The 14,874-nt window shown below is 38.5% G+C and overlaps 1 protein-coding gene across 1 annotated transcript in view; it reads right to left on the bottom strand.

Annotated features, from left to right (window-relative positions):
• Positions 1-14,874, bottom strand: part of Hsf5 (heat shock transcription factor 5) — a 46,167-nt gene that overhangs the window by 11,414 nt on the left and 19,879 nt on the right. The window contains exons 4-5 of the mRNA XM_050157011.1: positions 11,742-12,263; positions 9,185-9,359 (exon numbers count right to left, since the gene is read on the bottom strand). Of these exons, the coding sequence (XP_050012968.1) occupies positions 9,185-9,359; positions 11,742-12,263 (697 nt within the window). The remainder of the gene's footprint in view (positions 1-9,184; positions 9,360-11,741; positions 12,264-14,874) is intronic.

The following is a 14,874-nucleotide window of genomic DNA, read 5'->3' as shown; positions in this document are numbered from 1 at the left end:
ATTAAATCAAGACCAGATAAGCAAATTAAGCAGACCTATAACTGCTGAAGAAATAGAAACAGTCATCAAAAGTCTCCCAACCAAAAAGCCCAGAACCAGATAGTTTCAGCTCAGAATTCTACAAGACTTTCAAAGAGGAACTAATATCAATACTCCTCAAATTATTTCACACAATAGAAACAGAGGGAACATTGCCAAACTCTTTTTTTATAAAGGCTACAATTACCCTGATACCCAAACCACAGAAAGACAATACTAAGAAAGAGAATTACAGACCAATCTCACTCATGAACATTGATGAAAAAATACTAAATAAAATACTGGCAAATCGAATCCAAAAACATATCAGAACCATCATCCACCATGACCAAGTTGGCTTCATTCCACAGATGCAGGGATGGTTCAACATATGAAAATCTGTCAATGTAATCCACCATATAAACAAGCTGAAAAATAAAAACCACATGATCATCTCATTAGATGCTGAAAAAGCATTTGACAAAATATAACATCCCTTCATGATATAGGTCTTGGAGAGAGCAGGGATACAAGGAACATACCTAAACATAATTAAGGCAATATACAGTAAGCCAACAGCTAACATCAAACTAAATGGAGAGAAACTCCCAGCGATTCCACTGAATTCAGGAACAAGACAAGGTTGTCCACTCTCTCCATATCTATTCAATATAGTTCTTGAGGTCCTAGCTAGAGCAATAAGACATAAAGGGAGATCAAGGGGATACAAATGAGAAAAGAAGAAGTCAATCTCTCACTGTTTGTTGATCATATGATAGTTTACATAAGTGACCCCAAAAATTCTACCAAGAAACTTCTACAACTCATAAGCACTTATGAGCAATGTAGCAGGATACAAGATTAACTCAAAAAAATCAGTAGCCCTCCTGTACACAGATGATAAAAGGGTTGGGGAAGAAATCAGAGAATCAACACCCTTCACAATAGCCACAAATAGCATAAAATATCTTGGAGTAACTCTAGCTAAACAAGTGGAAGCCTTGTATGACAAGAACTTTAAATCTTTCAAGAAAGAAATTGAAGAAGACACCAGAAAGTGGAAAGACCTCCCATGCTCTTTGGTAGGTAGAATATAGTAAAAATGGCAATCCTGCTGAAAGCAATCTACAGATTCAACGCAATGCCCATCAAAATCCCAGCAAAATTCTTCAAAGACCGTGAAAGAACGGTACTCAACTTCATTTGGAAAAGAAAAAAAGAAAAAAAGGAAAAAAAAAAAAAATTCAGGATAGCCAAAACAATCCTGGGCAATAAAAAAAACTAAAGGCATCACAATCCCAGACTTCAAACTCTACCACAGAGCTACAGTACTGAAAACAGCCTGGTATTGGCATAAGAACAAATAGGAGGACCAGTGGAACTGAATAGAAAACCCAGATATCAATCCACACATCTTCAAACACCTGATCTTTGATAAAGAATCAAAAAATATCAAATGGAGCCAGGTGGTGCTGGCACACACCTTTAATCCCAGCACTCAGGAGGCAGAGGCAGGCGGATCTCTGTGAGTTTGAGGCGGGCCTGTCTACAAGAGCTAGTTCCAGGACAGGCACCAAAAACTAAAGAAAAACCCTGTCTCAAAAATCCAAATAAACAAACAAACAAACAAACAAATGAGCCACCACCTTTCTCTATAGCTTTTAAAGAAAGTTTTATATATATAGGGTGTTTTGTCTGCATGGATGTCTGTGTGTATGCAGTGCCCACATAGACCATAAGAGGTCATCAGATTTCCCTGGAACTGGAGTAACAGCTGGTTATGAGCCACCACGCGGCTTATATATTTATATATTTATTTATTCATTCATTCATTTATTTATTATTTTGGACAGGTGGTGGCTCATATCTGTAATCTCAGCACTTGGGAGGCCAAGAAATGTCAAAAGTTTGAGACCAGATTGGGCAACATAGTCCAAGGACAGTCTAGGCTACACAGTGAAACCCTATCTTGAAAAAAATTATAGAAATTTATATACAATTTTATATTATAGTTACAGTATATACAAGGTTCCTTTCCCCTGTATCTTTATGATGTTTGATATTATTACCAATTGAAGTTTTGCTGATTAGACAAGCACGAGAAAATTGGTTTTAATTAATTTGCATTTCTCTGATGAACAGAGAGAGGTTAAACTTCTTTCCCTCTCTACTCCAGGGATATGGACACAGCCCAGGGCCTTGGATTTCTGTCGCCTGCCTACCATTCAAATATATCCCCAGCTCTGAATACTTTTTTCTATACTTTGAATAACTTATATTTCTTCTTGTGAAGTACACACAATTTTTTTTTGAGGCAGAGTCTTACATAACCCAGATTGGCCTTGACTCATTATACAGCTGAGGATGATCTTGAACTTCTGATTGTTCTGTCTCCCGAGTGCTAGGGTTACAGGTATGTGTCACAATGCCCAGTGTATTGGTGCTGGGGATCAACCCCAGGGCTTTGTGCATGCAGAACTCTTCCAATTGAGCTACAATGGACAGCACCACTAAATTAATCTGATTTTTTATCATGTTGTATTTTCTTGATTAGTTTTAGTGGCTTTCATGTATTGTGAATATGATTTATAGTTTTATACTCTAAATATTTTATCTTAGGCAACATGACAGAGACTTCTATTTGTCTCCTAATTTTGATTTTTTTCCCTTTATCCCATGTGCTTATTTTTATTTGTTTATTCAATTTATTTATTTTTGGCCATACAGTCTAGGGTGGCCTTGAATTTACTATGTAGCCAAGGCTGGTCTTAAAATCTTAATCCTTCTACTTCTACCTCTTATGTTCTAGGATTACAAGCTTGAGCCAACATGTCTGGCTTCTATGCCATTATTTTAAATGTGCAAGTTACTCACAGCTGTATATTTTAAAGATTTATTTATTTTATTATACTAATATTTGTCTGTACATCAGATCCCATAGACAGTTGTGAGCTGCCATGTGGGTGCTGGGAATTGAACTCAGGTCCTCTGGAAGAGCAGTCAGTACTCATAACCACTGAGCCATCTCTCTAGCCATCACGGCTGGTTGGTTTTTTTGTTTGTTTGTTTGTTTGTTTGTTTTTCAAGAGAGGGTTTCTCTGTAGCTTTGGTCCCTGTCCTGGAAGTAGCTCTTATAGACCAGGTTGGCCTCGAACTCACATAGATCTGCCTGTCTTTGCTTCCCGAGTGCTGGAATTAAAGGCATGTGCCACCACCACCTGGCTCACAGCTGTATTTTTAAGCTCCACTGAAGCTATAGAACTTGGTCCTCCATGAATAAGTTCTAATTAAAAAAACAAACCTATGGCCATATGTGATAATTATGTTCATATGATGAAAGATTATTTATAGCACCCTACTGACATAGAAGAGAGAGAAACCATCTCTGGGGTGTGTGTACATGCTGCATGCATATGTGTAAAGGTCAGGTACATGATACTTAATTATTTCTCTTCTCATTTTTGGAGCAGGGTCTCTCACTGAACCTGGAGCTCCAAGCACCCTCCAGGCTCTACTCTCCAGCACTGGAAGACAAGTGTATTGTGCTGTACCAAGGTTTTTACATGGGTACTAGGCCTCTGAACTCAGGTCCTCAAGCTTCAGTAGCAAACACATCGGTGACCACCATCTCCCCAGGCCTTTGGTCATACAACATTTGAAGGCTAGTAGAAAGACATCACTGCCACATCAGCCCCAGGACGCTTATACTCAGGCCAATTGGAGTGAAAAGTTATTAGCTTGGTTTGGTTTTGTTGGTTGGTTTTTCAAGACTGGGTTTCTCTGTAGCTTTGGAGCCTGTCCTAAACTAGCTCTTGTAGACCAGGCTCACAGAGATCCACCTGCTTCTGCCTCCCTAGTGCTGGGATTAAACGTGTGCGCCACCACTGTCTGTTATTAAACACCTACTTCTGCCTGTCTATTTTGGGGTGTTGAGGATTAAAGCCAGAATCTCATGCATGCTAGCCAAGAGCTCTACCACTGAGCTAGGACTCAAGGCCTTGGTTCTGATTTGTGCATTATGATCCTGATTATTTTTATGATTACTATATTTTAATTTATATACCAATATGGGATTTGAAATCTAGAAGTTGGGTACTGATACAATCTAAATTAAAATATGTGGACTGGCAGCATAGTTCACTGATCGAGCTTATGCATAGGATGTGTATACTTTAATAAATACCCAGAACCCAAACAAAACTACACAGAACAAATGGCAGCACTAGCTACTAAGCATGGGGTTAGGATACAGCAGGCTAGATGTGAACTTTGCTCCTTATGTGTCCTGGTTAGTCTTTGTCAACTTGACCGTAGCTAGAGTGATCTGGGAAGAGGAACTTCAGTTGAGAAAATGCCTTCATCAGACTGCCTGAGGTAAGTCTGTAGGGAATTTTTTAAATTAATGATTGAAGTGAAAGGGCCCAGATTATTGTAGGTGGTGCCACCCCGGGCAGATGGTTCTGTGTGGCATAAGAAAACAGGTTAAGCAAGCCAGGAGGGCAAGCCAGTACGCAGCACTCTGTGGTCCTGCATGAGTTCCTACTTCCTTTCATGATGAATTACAACTGTCAGCTGAAATAAACTCTTTCCTCCCCAAGCTGCTTTTAGCCATGGTGTTTATCACAGCAACAGAAAATCTAACCATACAAAAACATCTGATAGTTTTTGTATCACTACCTGTAATGCCCTAGAAAGTAAACCACACAACGAGCATACAACCACAGAGGAAAGGGCTAACAAAATTCACATTGTGTTGACTTATTGCATTTAACAAAACCCTAAAAGAAGAGATGAGAACAGGATAAAACCGGGAATATTTCTCTTTCTTTCTTCTTTCTTTCTTTTCTTTCTTTCTCTTTCTTTCTTTCTTTCTTTCTTTCTTTCTTTCTTTCTTTCTTTCTTTCTTATTATGACAGGGTCCCATTTAACCCAAGCTGCGTTTTGTATATCTGAACTCCTGATCCTCCTGCCTCTACCCACTTCTAGAGTGCTGGAATTATAAACCCACAACACCATTCCTGGTTTATATAGTGTTGGAGATAAAATCTAAAGGACTTCACATATGCTAAATAAGCATTCTAACAACAAGCTACTGCCTAGAAGGAACAGTCCTTTGCCTGTGGTTGGCAAACTAACATCTAGGGTTCAGTTATTTGGATCAGTGATTTCACAAAGCACCAGGTCTAGAAAGATGGCTCAACAGTTAAGAGTGCATGTAGCTCTTGCAAAGGACCTGAGTCAGCATCCACATCAGGTGGCTGACACCTATCTCTAACTCTAGTTTGAGGGAATGCCCTCTTCTGGCCTCTACTGCACTGTACTCATGTGTACAAACTCACATAAAGACACCCACATATGCAAATAATTTAATAAAATCTTGATGAAATGAGATGAAGGGCGGAGTTAAGCCAGTCACTGAGGAAGCAGAATGTGGAAAAAAAAAAAAAAAAGAGGTAACAAGTCATGAGCCAGGGCAAAGCATAGATAGAAAACATGGATTAATTAAATGTAAGAGTTAGCCAGTATAAGCCTGAGTTATTGGCTAAGCATTTGTAAGTAATGTTAATTCTGTGTAGGTTATTTAGGACAGGAAGCTGGAATTGGGAAAGAAATCTTGAGTTAGATTCCAGCCTGGTCTACAGAGTGAGCTACAGCTAGAGCTACACACATAAACCCTATCTTGAAAAACCAAAGTAGGGGAGGAACAGAGGACTAGAAAATCCCCCGCAAGACTGTGTCTTCTAGAAATAATAGGTCAGCTTCACCTATTACACCTCAGTAATATGGCTGCCTAAATAACACCCGAACAAGAGCAATAACAATAGGTATGGATGGGGAAATCTCACAGGGCCTAACCCTAGGTTAGACCAAGAACTACAGGCAGCTAAGAGATGCTGAGAGCAGAAGTAATCTTCCCTTAGAGACGAGCCCCTTATCGAATACCATGTGGCTAACCCTGAAATTATGTTCATGTCTTGAAAAGACTCGGCAGGTTGTATTTATATATTTATATGTACATACATACATATATATACATGTATGTGTGTGTTTGTAACAATAACAATTTTTAAAAGGAGGCCAGGAATTTGAAAGGAAGAAGATGGAGTTGGAAAAAAAAGGGAATGGAGGGAAATGATGCAATTATATTTTAATAAAAATATGATATATTTAAAGTTTAGTCTTTGCATATGAGGCATTGAGATTTAAAGCAAAATTTTGTTCTGTCAAGAAAAGTTAGATAAAACTTAATACTTATTCCACTGAATTTTTAAAATGAAAAGGAGTTTGTGTTCATGTCATTATTTTCTCAATAAACTTGTCTTAATTTAAAAAAAAGAAAGGTTAAGATAACAGAATATGAGGGGATATGTTAAAAATACATTAAATACTTGTATGAAAATGGCCTTATGTAACCCATGCTATAATTTTTTAAAAATCTAACAATGTCAGACCTATAATTCTAGTACTTGGGGGTCAGAGACAGGCAGACTCAAGCAGCCTGGTCTATATAGTAAGCTCCAGGCCAACCAGGCAAGATGCTGTCTCGAAATGACAATAAAAAAATACTTTTTGGGGGGAAAACGTATGTGTGTGGTAGGAAAGTGCACACATAACCTCAAGTCTATGATTTGACATGTTTCATTGTTAAAACAAATTTAAAGTTTTTGTTTAGGATAATTAGATTGCTTATAAAAATAAAATCTTCAATCCTTCCTGAAAAACACTTCAAATGAGGTTATGAAGGGAAAAAAGCAAGGTAGGTCCTTGCACAGGAAAGTCAGATCTTGTAGTCTTCTAATCTTTATTTTTTTAGTTTATTTATTTATTTATTTATTATTTATTTATTTTTTGTTTTTTCGAGACAGGGTTTCTCTGTGGCTTTGGAGCCTGTCCTGGAACTAGCTCTTATAGACCAGGCTGACCTCGAACTCACAGAGATCCGCCTGCCTCTGCCTCCTGAGTGCTGGGATTAAAGGCGTGCACCACCACCGCCCGGCTGTCTTCTAATCTTTAAAAAAAAAAAAAAAAGCAGTACTTCCATCTAATTTGCTTTGTGGCGTAAAAATAGGCACATTAAAATTAGCCCTTGTCCTTCTTGCTTCGATATGACCTTCTAGGCTAATGTCATTGCCTTACCTGTCTTCAGTCATGAGAAATCTCCAGCTTGATTGGGAAATATCCTCAACTAAACATGATTATGCAAGCTCACTCACAAGATAGATAACCTGAGTCAGTCTGAGCACCATCTTTGTTTGTGATCCAGACTGACCTCAAACTCACAATGTGTCTCCCCCCAGCGCAGGGCTCATGGAGTGTGCCACCATGACAGACCCTGAGCACTACTATCTCCATCATACTTTTGGGGAAATTTTCAAACAAGTTCTTAATATTTAAAAATAGGTTAGTGACAAATTTAGTTAACTAATTTTGCTTGTATTGCAGGCACCTGACATGCATTTAACTTGAGGTGTTTGTTTGTTTTTAGTGCTGTGGTTTAATCTAGATAAGTGTTTAACCAATAAGTTACATCCTTAACCTGCATTTTGTGTATTGCAGCTGTGTTTTACTCTGCAGCACAGGTCGGCCTTGATCTACAAAGCATCTATCAGTCCTCCTGTGTCAACTTCCCAATGCTGATAACAGGCGTGAGCCACCACATCTGGCTAATTTGAGACAATTACATTAGCCACTGCAAGCAAGATATAGTGGCACATGCCCACAATTTCAACACTCAAGAGGCAGGAGGATTATGAATTCAAAACCACCCTAGGCTGCACAGTGAGTTCCATGTCAGCTGGTAATACCTAGCAAGATCCTATCTAAAAAAGAAAAGAAAGAAGAAAAAAATGTTCACTGCAGGGTACAGTGATTTGGATAATAGAAAACATTTTTAGATAAACATGCCTTTAATCCCAGCACTCAGGAGGCAGAGGCAAGCAGATCTCTGTGAGTTGGAGGCCAGCCTGGTTTACAGAGCGAGTTCCACAACAGGTTCCAAAAGCTACAGAGAAACGCTGTCTCAAAAAACCAAAAACCAAACCAAACCAAACCACCCTCCCCAAAAAATATAACCACACAATTGTATTCAATTCATTACCAGCAGATCAAAGTTGGGTCTGGTAGTATGTGTCTGCATATTAATTAGGCTGATACATAAGAATCACTGTTCCAGTTTGAGGGCAGCCTGGGATGACTCCATCTCAAAAAAAGAACCACCTGCCCTGGTCTACAAGAGCTAGTTACAGGACAGGCTCCAAAGCTACAGCAAAACCCTGTGTCAAAAAAAAAAAAAAAAAAAAAAAAAAAAAAAAAAAAAAAAAAAAAGAAAAGAAAAAGAAACACCTGCAAGTGCCCCAGTGTCCAATATATAACTAGACTCCTATAAACCACACATACAAAGAAAATGCCACTTATACAGATTCATTCTTCAAAGTATATTTATAATGTACTCAAGGTATTATCTTTAATGTCATCAAATATTCTTGTGTCACAATTTAAATACATTCCCTGTTGTTTGTTAATAAGATAAATAAGATCTTTAGCATCTGAAGATGATTATTAAATTCCCCTTTGTTTTTTCTGTTCTTCATAGTCTAAAAGCCTATGCTTTTCTTTAACATATACAATTTTTGAAAGCTCATATTCTTTCATTTCTTATCTTAAATATGTGGAGGCATGGGGATGCATGCATGTGCACTCACACAGAGGCCGGAAGCCTCCAGCTTCTCTATTACTCTCCCCTCATCCCTTTAGATGGGCTCTCTGTGAACTGAAACTAGGCTGGTGGCCAGTAAGTCCCAGCAATCAGTTCTAGGCTACAAGACAATGCAGACTTGCCTGGCTTTTAAAATGTGAGTCATGGAGAGTTGAGCTCCCGTCCTTACACTAGCACAGCAAGTGCTTTACTTGCTGAGCCATGTCCCCAGTTCCCCGAAACCTCCAACTCTTCTATGCACTGTTAGAAAACAATCACTGCATACATTACAAAGGTAACCAAGAAAACTAGTTTAAACCACAGCTATATAAAACAGCAACATGAGAGACATAATAATTATAAATAATAAAGATCCATACAAATTACCATCCATATGTAATTATACACTGAGGCTCCGGTTCTAGCATTTTAGAGCTGTTCATTCAAGAGCTTACACTATTTCACCCTTACCAGGGGACTTTCCTCGTGAGTTGCTTCTCCGCTCTCTGTATCTGGTTGGAGTGGATAAGCCTGTGTCTTTACTAGCCTTGCTAGCAGGCCCCATTTCTGAAATAAGGAATCCCATTTGTTCTGAAGGCAATATATTCTCCTGTGGATTGGCCTGGCATTTTATACTGCTATCCACCTAAAATATTAAACACACTTGTTATTCCCAAATATCTACAAAAAGTTAGTATATATTATCAGAGAAGTTCTATTATAGGAACAGGATTCTGCAAACACGTTTTCCTGCATATGAAGGGCATTACCCTTAACTGTGTTGACATATCTAAATACTCACTAGTAAGATGTACATTTTCCACATACTCAAGTCACTGAAATGTGCATGAAGCTAAAATATTTACTGGTGAGCAGAGGAAGATGTACCATGTAGCTGGATATGTTTTATAACTTACACCAGTAAGACATTTTACATAACTGGTGAAAACTCTATCCTTTCACTTTAGCGTGTGTTCAAGTTGACGCCTCTTCCTCGTTGGTGACCCTTGAATGGTCACAAATAAGCATTATCCTCCTGGATAGTGACATTGGGGAATGAACACTATCTTACTAATTTTATATTCTGTATTAAAGATGGTATCAAAACTGTTTATGCTTCATTCTCTATAAAATCTCTATCCATCCTGTTTATAAATGAGTTTCTTTGGTTCCAAAATTTTCTTTGGAATCTTAAAACCCTTTGTCAAAATAATCAACTTCTGCTATGCTGTTCTTTATGTTTATTTAAAATATAACTGTATTATTATATGAAGCTAAAAGTTAAAATTTAGCTTTCAGGAAGAACTATAATAGTCAAGTATATTAAGGAAAACACTTCAGTTTAATATATGCAATTCAGTAGTTCACATATAACTATGAAGATACTAAATATTTTATATTTCTACAGGCATATTTCAAATTTAATGAGGCTATCTTTACTGGACTTATATCAACTTAATACATTAATAGTCTCAAAAATGACAATGAATTGAAAGAAATCTAAAAACATTTAGGATAGGGTATAATTGAGTGCTACAATTCTTGCTTAGGTACTGAAATTACATCAGCTGAGTATATCTTTCAGTATATACAAATACAATAGCGTAATCAGAATGGGCAAAGCCCAATATTCTATCCCCAGCTAATTCTACTGCCACCACTAAAAAAAAGGGAGTGGAAGTGAGAAAATGCAATAAAAATCTTGATTACATATATTTAGATATTTTAGAAAGAACTACCTATAACAAGACCAGAGATCCAAGCCACTCGACTAAAATGTGAATTCCTGGCCAGCATACAATAATTATAGATATGTCTTATCTCCTTGAGACTGAGCATCAATTGTCACCCATGCTGGCCTGGGACTTGTGGCACCCTTCCCACCTCAGCATCCCAAGAGCTGGGTTACTTTGGATGTACTTTTGATTAACTAGTTTTTGTTTAATTGATTAAGGGATGCAAGATTAATAAGAAATCTGAACCCAATAAAATCAATAGAGTTTTGTAATGTTATTTAAATAAAAAAACAAACGGGGCTGGAGAGATGGCTCTGCAGTTAAGAGCACTGGGTGCTGTTGCAGAGAATCCAAGTTCAATTCCCAGCATCAACAAGGCATCTAACAACTCTCTGTAACCCCAGTTCCAGGGGATCTGATACCTTCCCCTGACTTCTAATGATATCAAGGGAACTTATATGTGGGCAAAACACTCATACATATAACATAAAATGAATAAATAATTTTAAAAAGAAAGAAATGACCTGCAACTTTATCCTTACTTCCATCTACAGGGAGCTAAGAAAGTCATCACACAAGTCAAGTAGACCACTCTTCTAGTTGGTGAAGTTATATCAACTGGACATATCTTTTAGTGTATCCAAACTAAGATAAGGCAAGGGACAAAACTCAAGGAATATCCAACATGAAATTATATTTTCTTTTTCAATTTCAATTTTTTTTTGGATTTTCGAGACAGGGTTTCTCTGTAGCTTTTGGTTCCTGTCCTGGAACTAGCTCTTGTAGACCAGGCTGGCCTCGAACTCACAGAGATCCACCTGCCTCTGCCTCCCAAGTGCTGGGATTAAAGGCATGCGCCACCACTGCCCGGTGATTTTAATTTTTTTTTCAGATGAGGTCTATCTATATGCCCAAGCTGACCTTGAACTCACTAATAAAGCTCAGCAAGTCCTCAAACTCCCAGTAATCCTCCTGCTTCCACCTCTTAAGTGTTGGGATATAGGCAAGTGCCAATAGGCTACAAACAGTATTTAGACCTTAATCAATCTGATTGCTTCTCTAGAGGTTCATTTCAGACTACCACAGTTGGAGAATAGTTACGGTTAAAGTAACTTCCTTTTTTTTTTTTTTTTTTTTTTTTGCTTAATCATTACGACTTTATGACACAAACCCTTTGGAAACCACAATAAACTGATATTAAATGCGAATAACATCTAAACAAACTCTTAGCTAACATCTTTAGCAAGAAACACTGTGTACTGTGAACTTAGTACTCTTGCTTGTACTCTTACCTGTTGTGTGCTGAACGGTAGCCCTTCCTGCACAAATACTACTGAAGATGGAGATGGGTTATGATTTAGCTGCTCCTTCAGTTTGACATGACTTTGCTGGATGGTTGCAGATTCCTGCATTGTGCTATTTTCCAAAGGTTGAGCTGTGTGGATGGTATAGATGTACTCAGGTGACTGTGGTAGAGAGCAGGTAATTGCTTGTTCTGTTCCAACCACAAAAGACGTAATATCTGAGCCTACAGGAGTAAGTGGCTCCAGCTGGCTAGCCTGATTTGTGGAAGATGGATTGCTGTTGTTTGAGTTAGGTAAGATATGCTGGCCTCTGTTAGACTGAGATGATGGACACTGATTCTCAACAGGCTCCACCTTTACCATCTCCAGTTTAGGGGAGGAATGCAACTCATCTACTATTTGAAAGACAGCCTCTAGATTTACTTCTGTCTTTTTATTTTCATCAGTAGCACTGCAAGGCCAATTAGAAGGCAGAAATTCAACTGGATAGGAAGATTGCATTGGAGGATTCTGGGAAAAGAGAAAATAGTACTGTATGGATAGAAAATCAGGTAGGAAAATAGTAACATTTAAGTTCATGAATGCTAAAAACAGTAAACTTGAGCTCACAAAAGCCTGAAAGTGGGACTAGGAATGTGGCTCAATGGTAGAGCAATGCCTAGCACACTCAGGCCTAGGTTCAGTTACCAACATCAAAAAGGAAAGAAAACCTGAAGGTTAATTTGCTTTTCAGCAGTGGTAGTTTCAAATATATTATTAATTAATAACATTTGCTTAATATACATCATACACAAACCTGTAAGTTTAGTTTTGGAATTGACTGCTAATTCTCAGGATAAAAAAAAATACAAAAAGGCTATAGTACCCAAATACCAATTTGCAGAACAAACATCTATCTGCTACAATTCCTCAGTGAAGGCAGACAAAATGTCACTCTTACTTATCATACACTATTTAAGGAGTAAGGAGATTTTAAACATAGAATAAGTCCATCAATCATTCTATATCGTTCAGGGGAAGCACTAATACTCAGTTCCAAATAACCTGGGGGAAAATGTATGGAACAGTTCCTGAGATTGTTTTAAATAATAATGACTAGGAGAGTTGTTGCTTTTAGATCCATATCTTTAAGATATATTCTCTTAAGAGTGTGATGGAGCACACTTTTAATCTCAGAATTTGGGAAGGAGAGACAGGAGGAACACAAGTTTGAAGTCAGCCTGATCTACACTGTAAGTTTCAGGACATCCAGGGCTACATAGATAGACCCTAGTTCAAAAAAATTTTAAATGATATGTTCATATAAATAGTGCTTTAGGGCCCCTCAGTCTGCCCCAGTCATGCAACTGTCAACCCCATTCAGAGGAACTAGTTTGGCCCTATGCTTGTTCCTTCCCAGTCTGGCTGGAGTTGGTGAGCTCCCATTAGCTCAGGCAAACTGTTTCAGTGGGTGAACCCATCATGGTCTTGATCTCCTTGCTCATAGTCTCATTCCTTTCACTCTTCAATTGGTCTTTGGGAGCTCAGTCCAGTGCTCCGATGTGGGTCTTTGCCTCTGCCTCCATCAGTTGCTGGATAATTTTATTTCTTTACATCTAAGGCTGGCCTCAAACTTCTATCCTACAGGAGAACAGAGGATGGCCTTGAACTTCTGACCTTCCTATTTCCACGTGTTCTAAGAATTCTAAGATTACAGTCACGTGCTTCACACCCTGTTTATAAGGTCCTAATCAAAGCTAGGGCTTCATGCATCTGCCAACTAAGCTATACCCTCAGTATAATGATTTCCATTTTAAAATGACAAAATTTACTCTATCATTTAAATATCTATTTATTATTGTGGTGGGTGATGTTTACACCATGGCACGCATGTGAAAATCAGAGGACAGTCCTGTGAAGTCTGCTCTCTCCACCTTTACATGGGTTCTGGGACTCAAATTCAGGTCCTCAGGCTTGCACTGAACCGTCCTACTGGTCTTACTTTATCATATTTGTTTTTTGTTTGTTTGTTCGCTTCCTTGCCTTGTTTTTTTGTTTTGAGACAGGATCTTGATACAGAGCCCAAGCTAGCCTGGAACTCACTATGTAGCTCAGGCTATTCTGAAACTTGAAACCTCCTGCCTCTATCTTCTGGGTGTTGAAATTACAGGAATGTGTAACCAGGCCTAGCTAAAAACTGGTTTTGAAATAACTGACAGAGCCTGGGTCCAAGCTTAGGTTTGCTTGACTTCTGCTATTAACCACGGCAACAGACTGATCTTTTTTCCTCCAGAATTTTTTATTTACTCTGTGTATATGTGTGTGTGTGTATGCGCGTGCATGCATGCCACCAAAGGGTGCATATGGAGGTTGAAAGACGACTTCTAGGAGTCTGTTATTATCTCCTTCCACCATTTGGGCCCTGGGGGTTGAATTCACGTTGTCTGACTTGGTGGTAAACACCTTTACCTGCTGAGACATCTTGCTGGCCAGTCCTACATTGACTTTTCATGCAACTGCCAACAAGGCCACTAAATTTACCACATAGATTTCTGTTTTGCTTTTCATCTTTCTATGCGGGACTTTCTCTATGTAGTACTGGCTGTCCTGGAACTCACTCTGTAAACCAGGCTGGCCTCAAACTCACAGGGTCTGCCTGCCTCTGCCTCCTGAGCGTTGGAATTAAAGATATATGCCATTAAATCTGGTACTTATTATATTGAAAAATCAAAAGAATCTGAAATGCTTTGTGTTTTCCCATTTTTAAATGGGAAATCTATAGTGGGATCTGATGCCCTCTTCTGACATAAAGTTGATAGAGCACTCACGTACATAAAATAAATAAATAAAATTCTTAAAAATATGGCCAACTAAAGGCGGGGCGGTGGTGGTGCACACCTTTAGTCCAAGCACTTGGGAGGTAGAGGCAGGTGGATCTGTGAGTTCAATGCCAGTCTGGTTTACATAACAAGTTCCAAGACAGCTAGGGCTACACAGTAGAAAATAAAATAGCCAGCTAAGCTAAATGTGGTTGTTGACACCTGTAATCCCAGCATGCAGGAGGCTGAATGATGTTCACGAATTCAAAGCTAGCTTGGGCTACACAGAACATTCCAGGACAGCATAGGCTATAGACAGAAAC

The sequence above is a fragment of the Alexandromys fortis genome, unplaced genomic scaffold (assembly GCF_014885135.2).
Source record: "Alexandromys fortis isolate MF-2015 unplaced genomic scaffold, M_Fortis_MF-2015_v1.1 scaffold_31, whole genome shotgun sequence".
Taxonomy (NCBI): Eukaryota; Metazoa; Chordata; class Mammalia; order Rodentia; family Cricetidae; genus Alexandromys; species Alexandromys fortis.
Note: the sequence above shows the minus strand (reverse complement) of the source record. Positions and strands in the feature narration are given on the sequence as shown.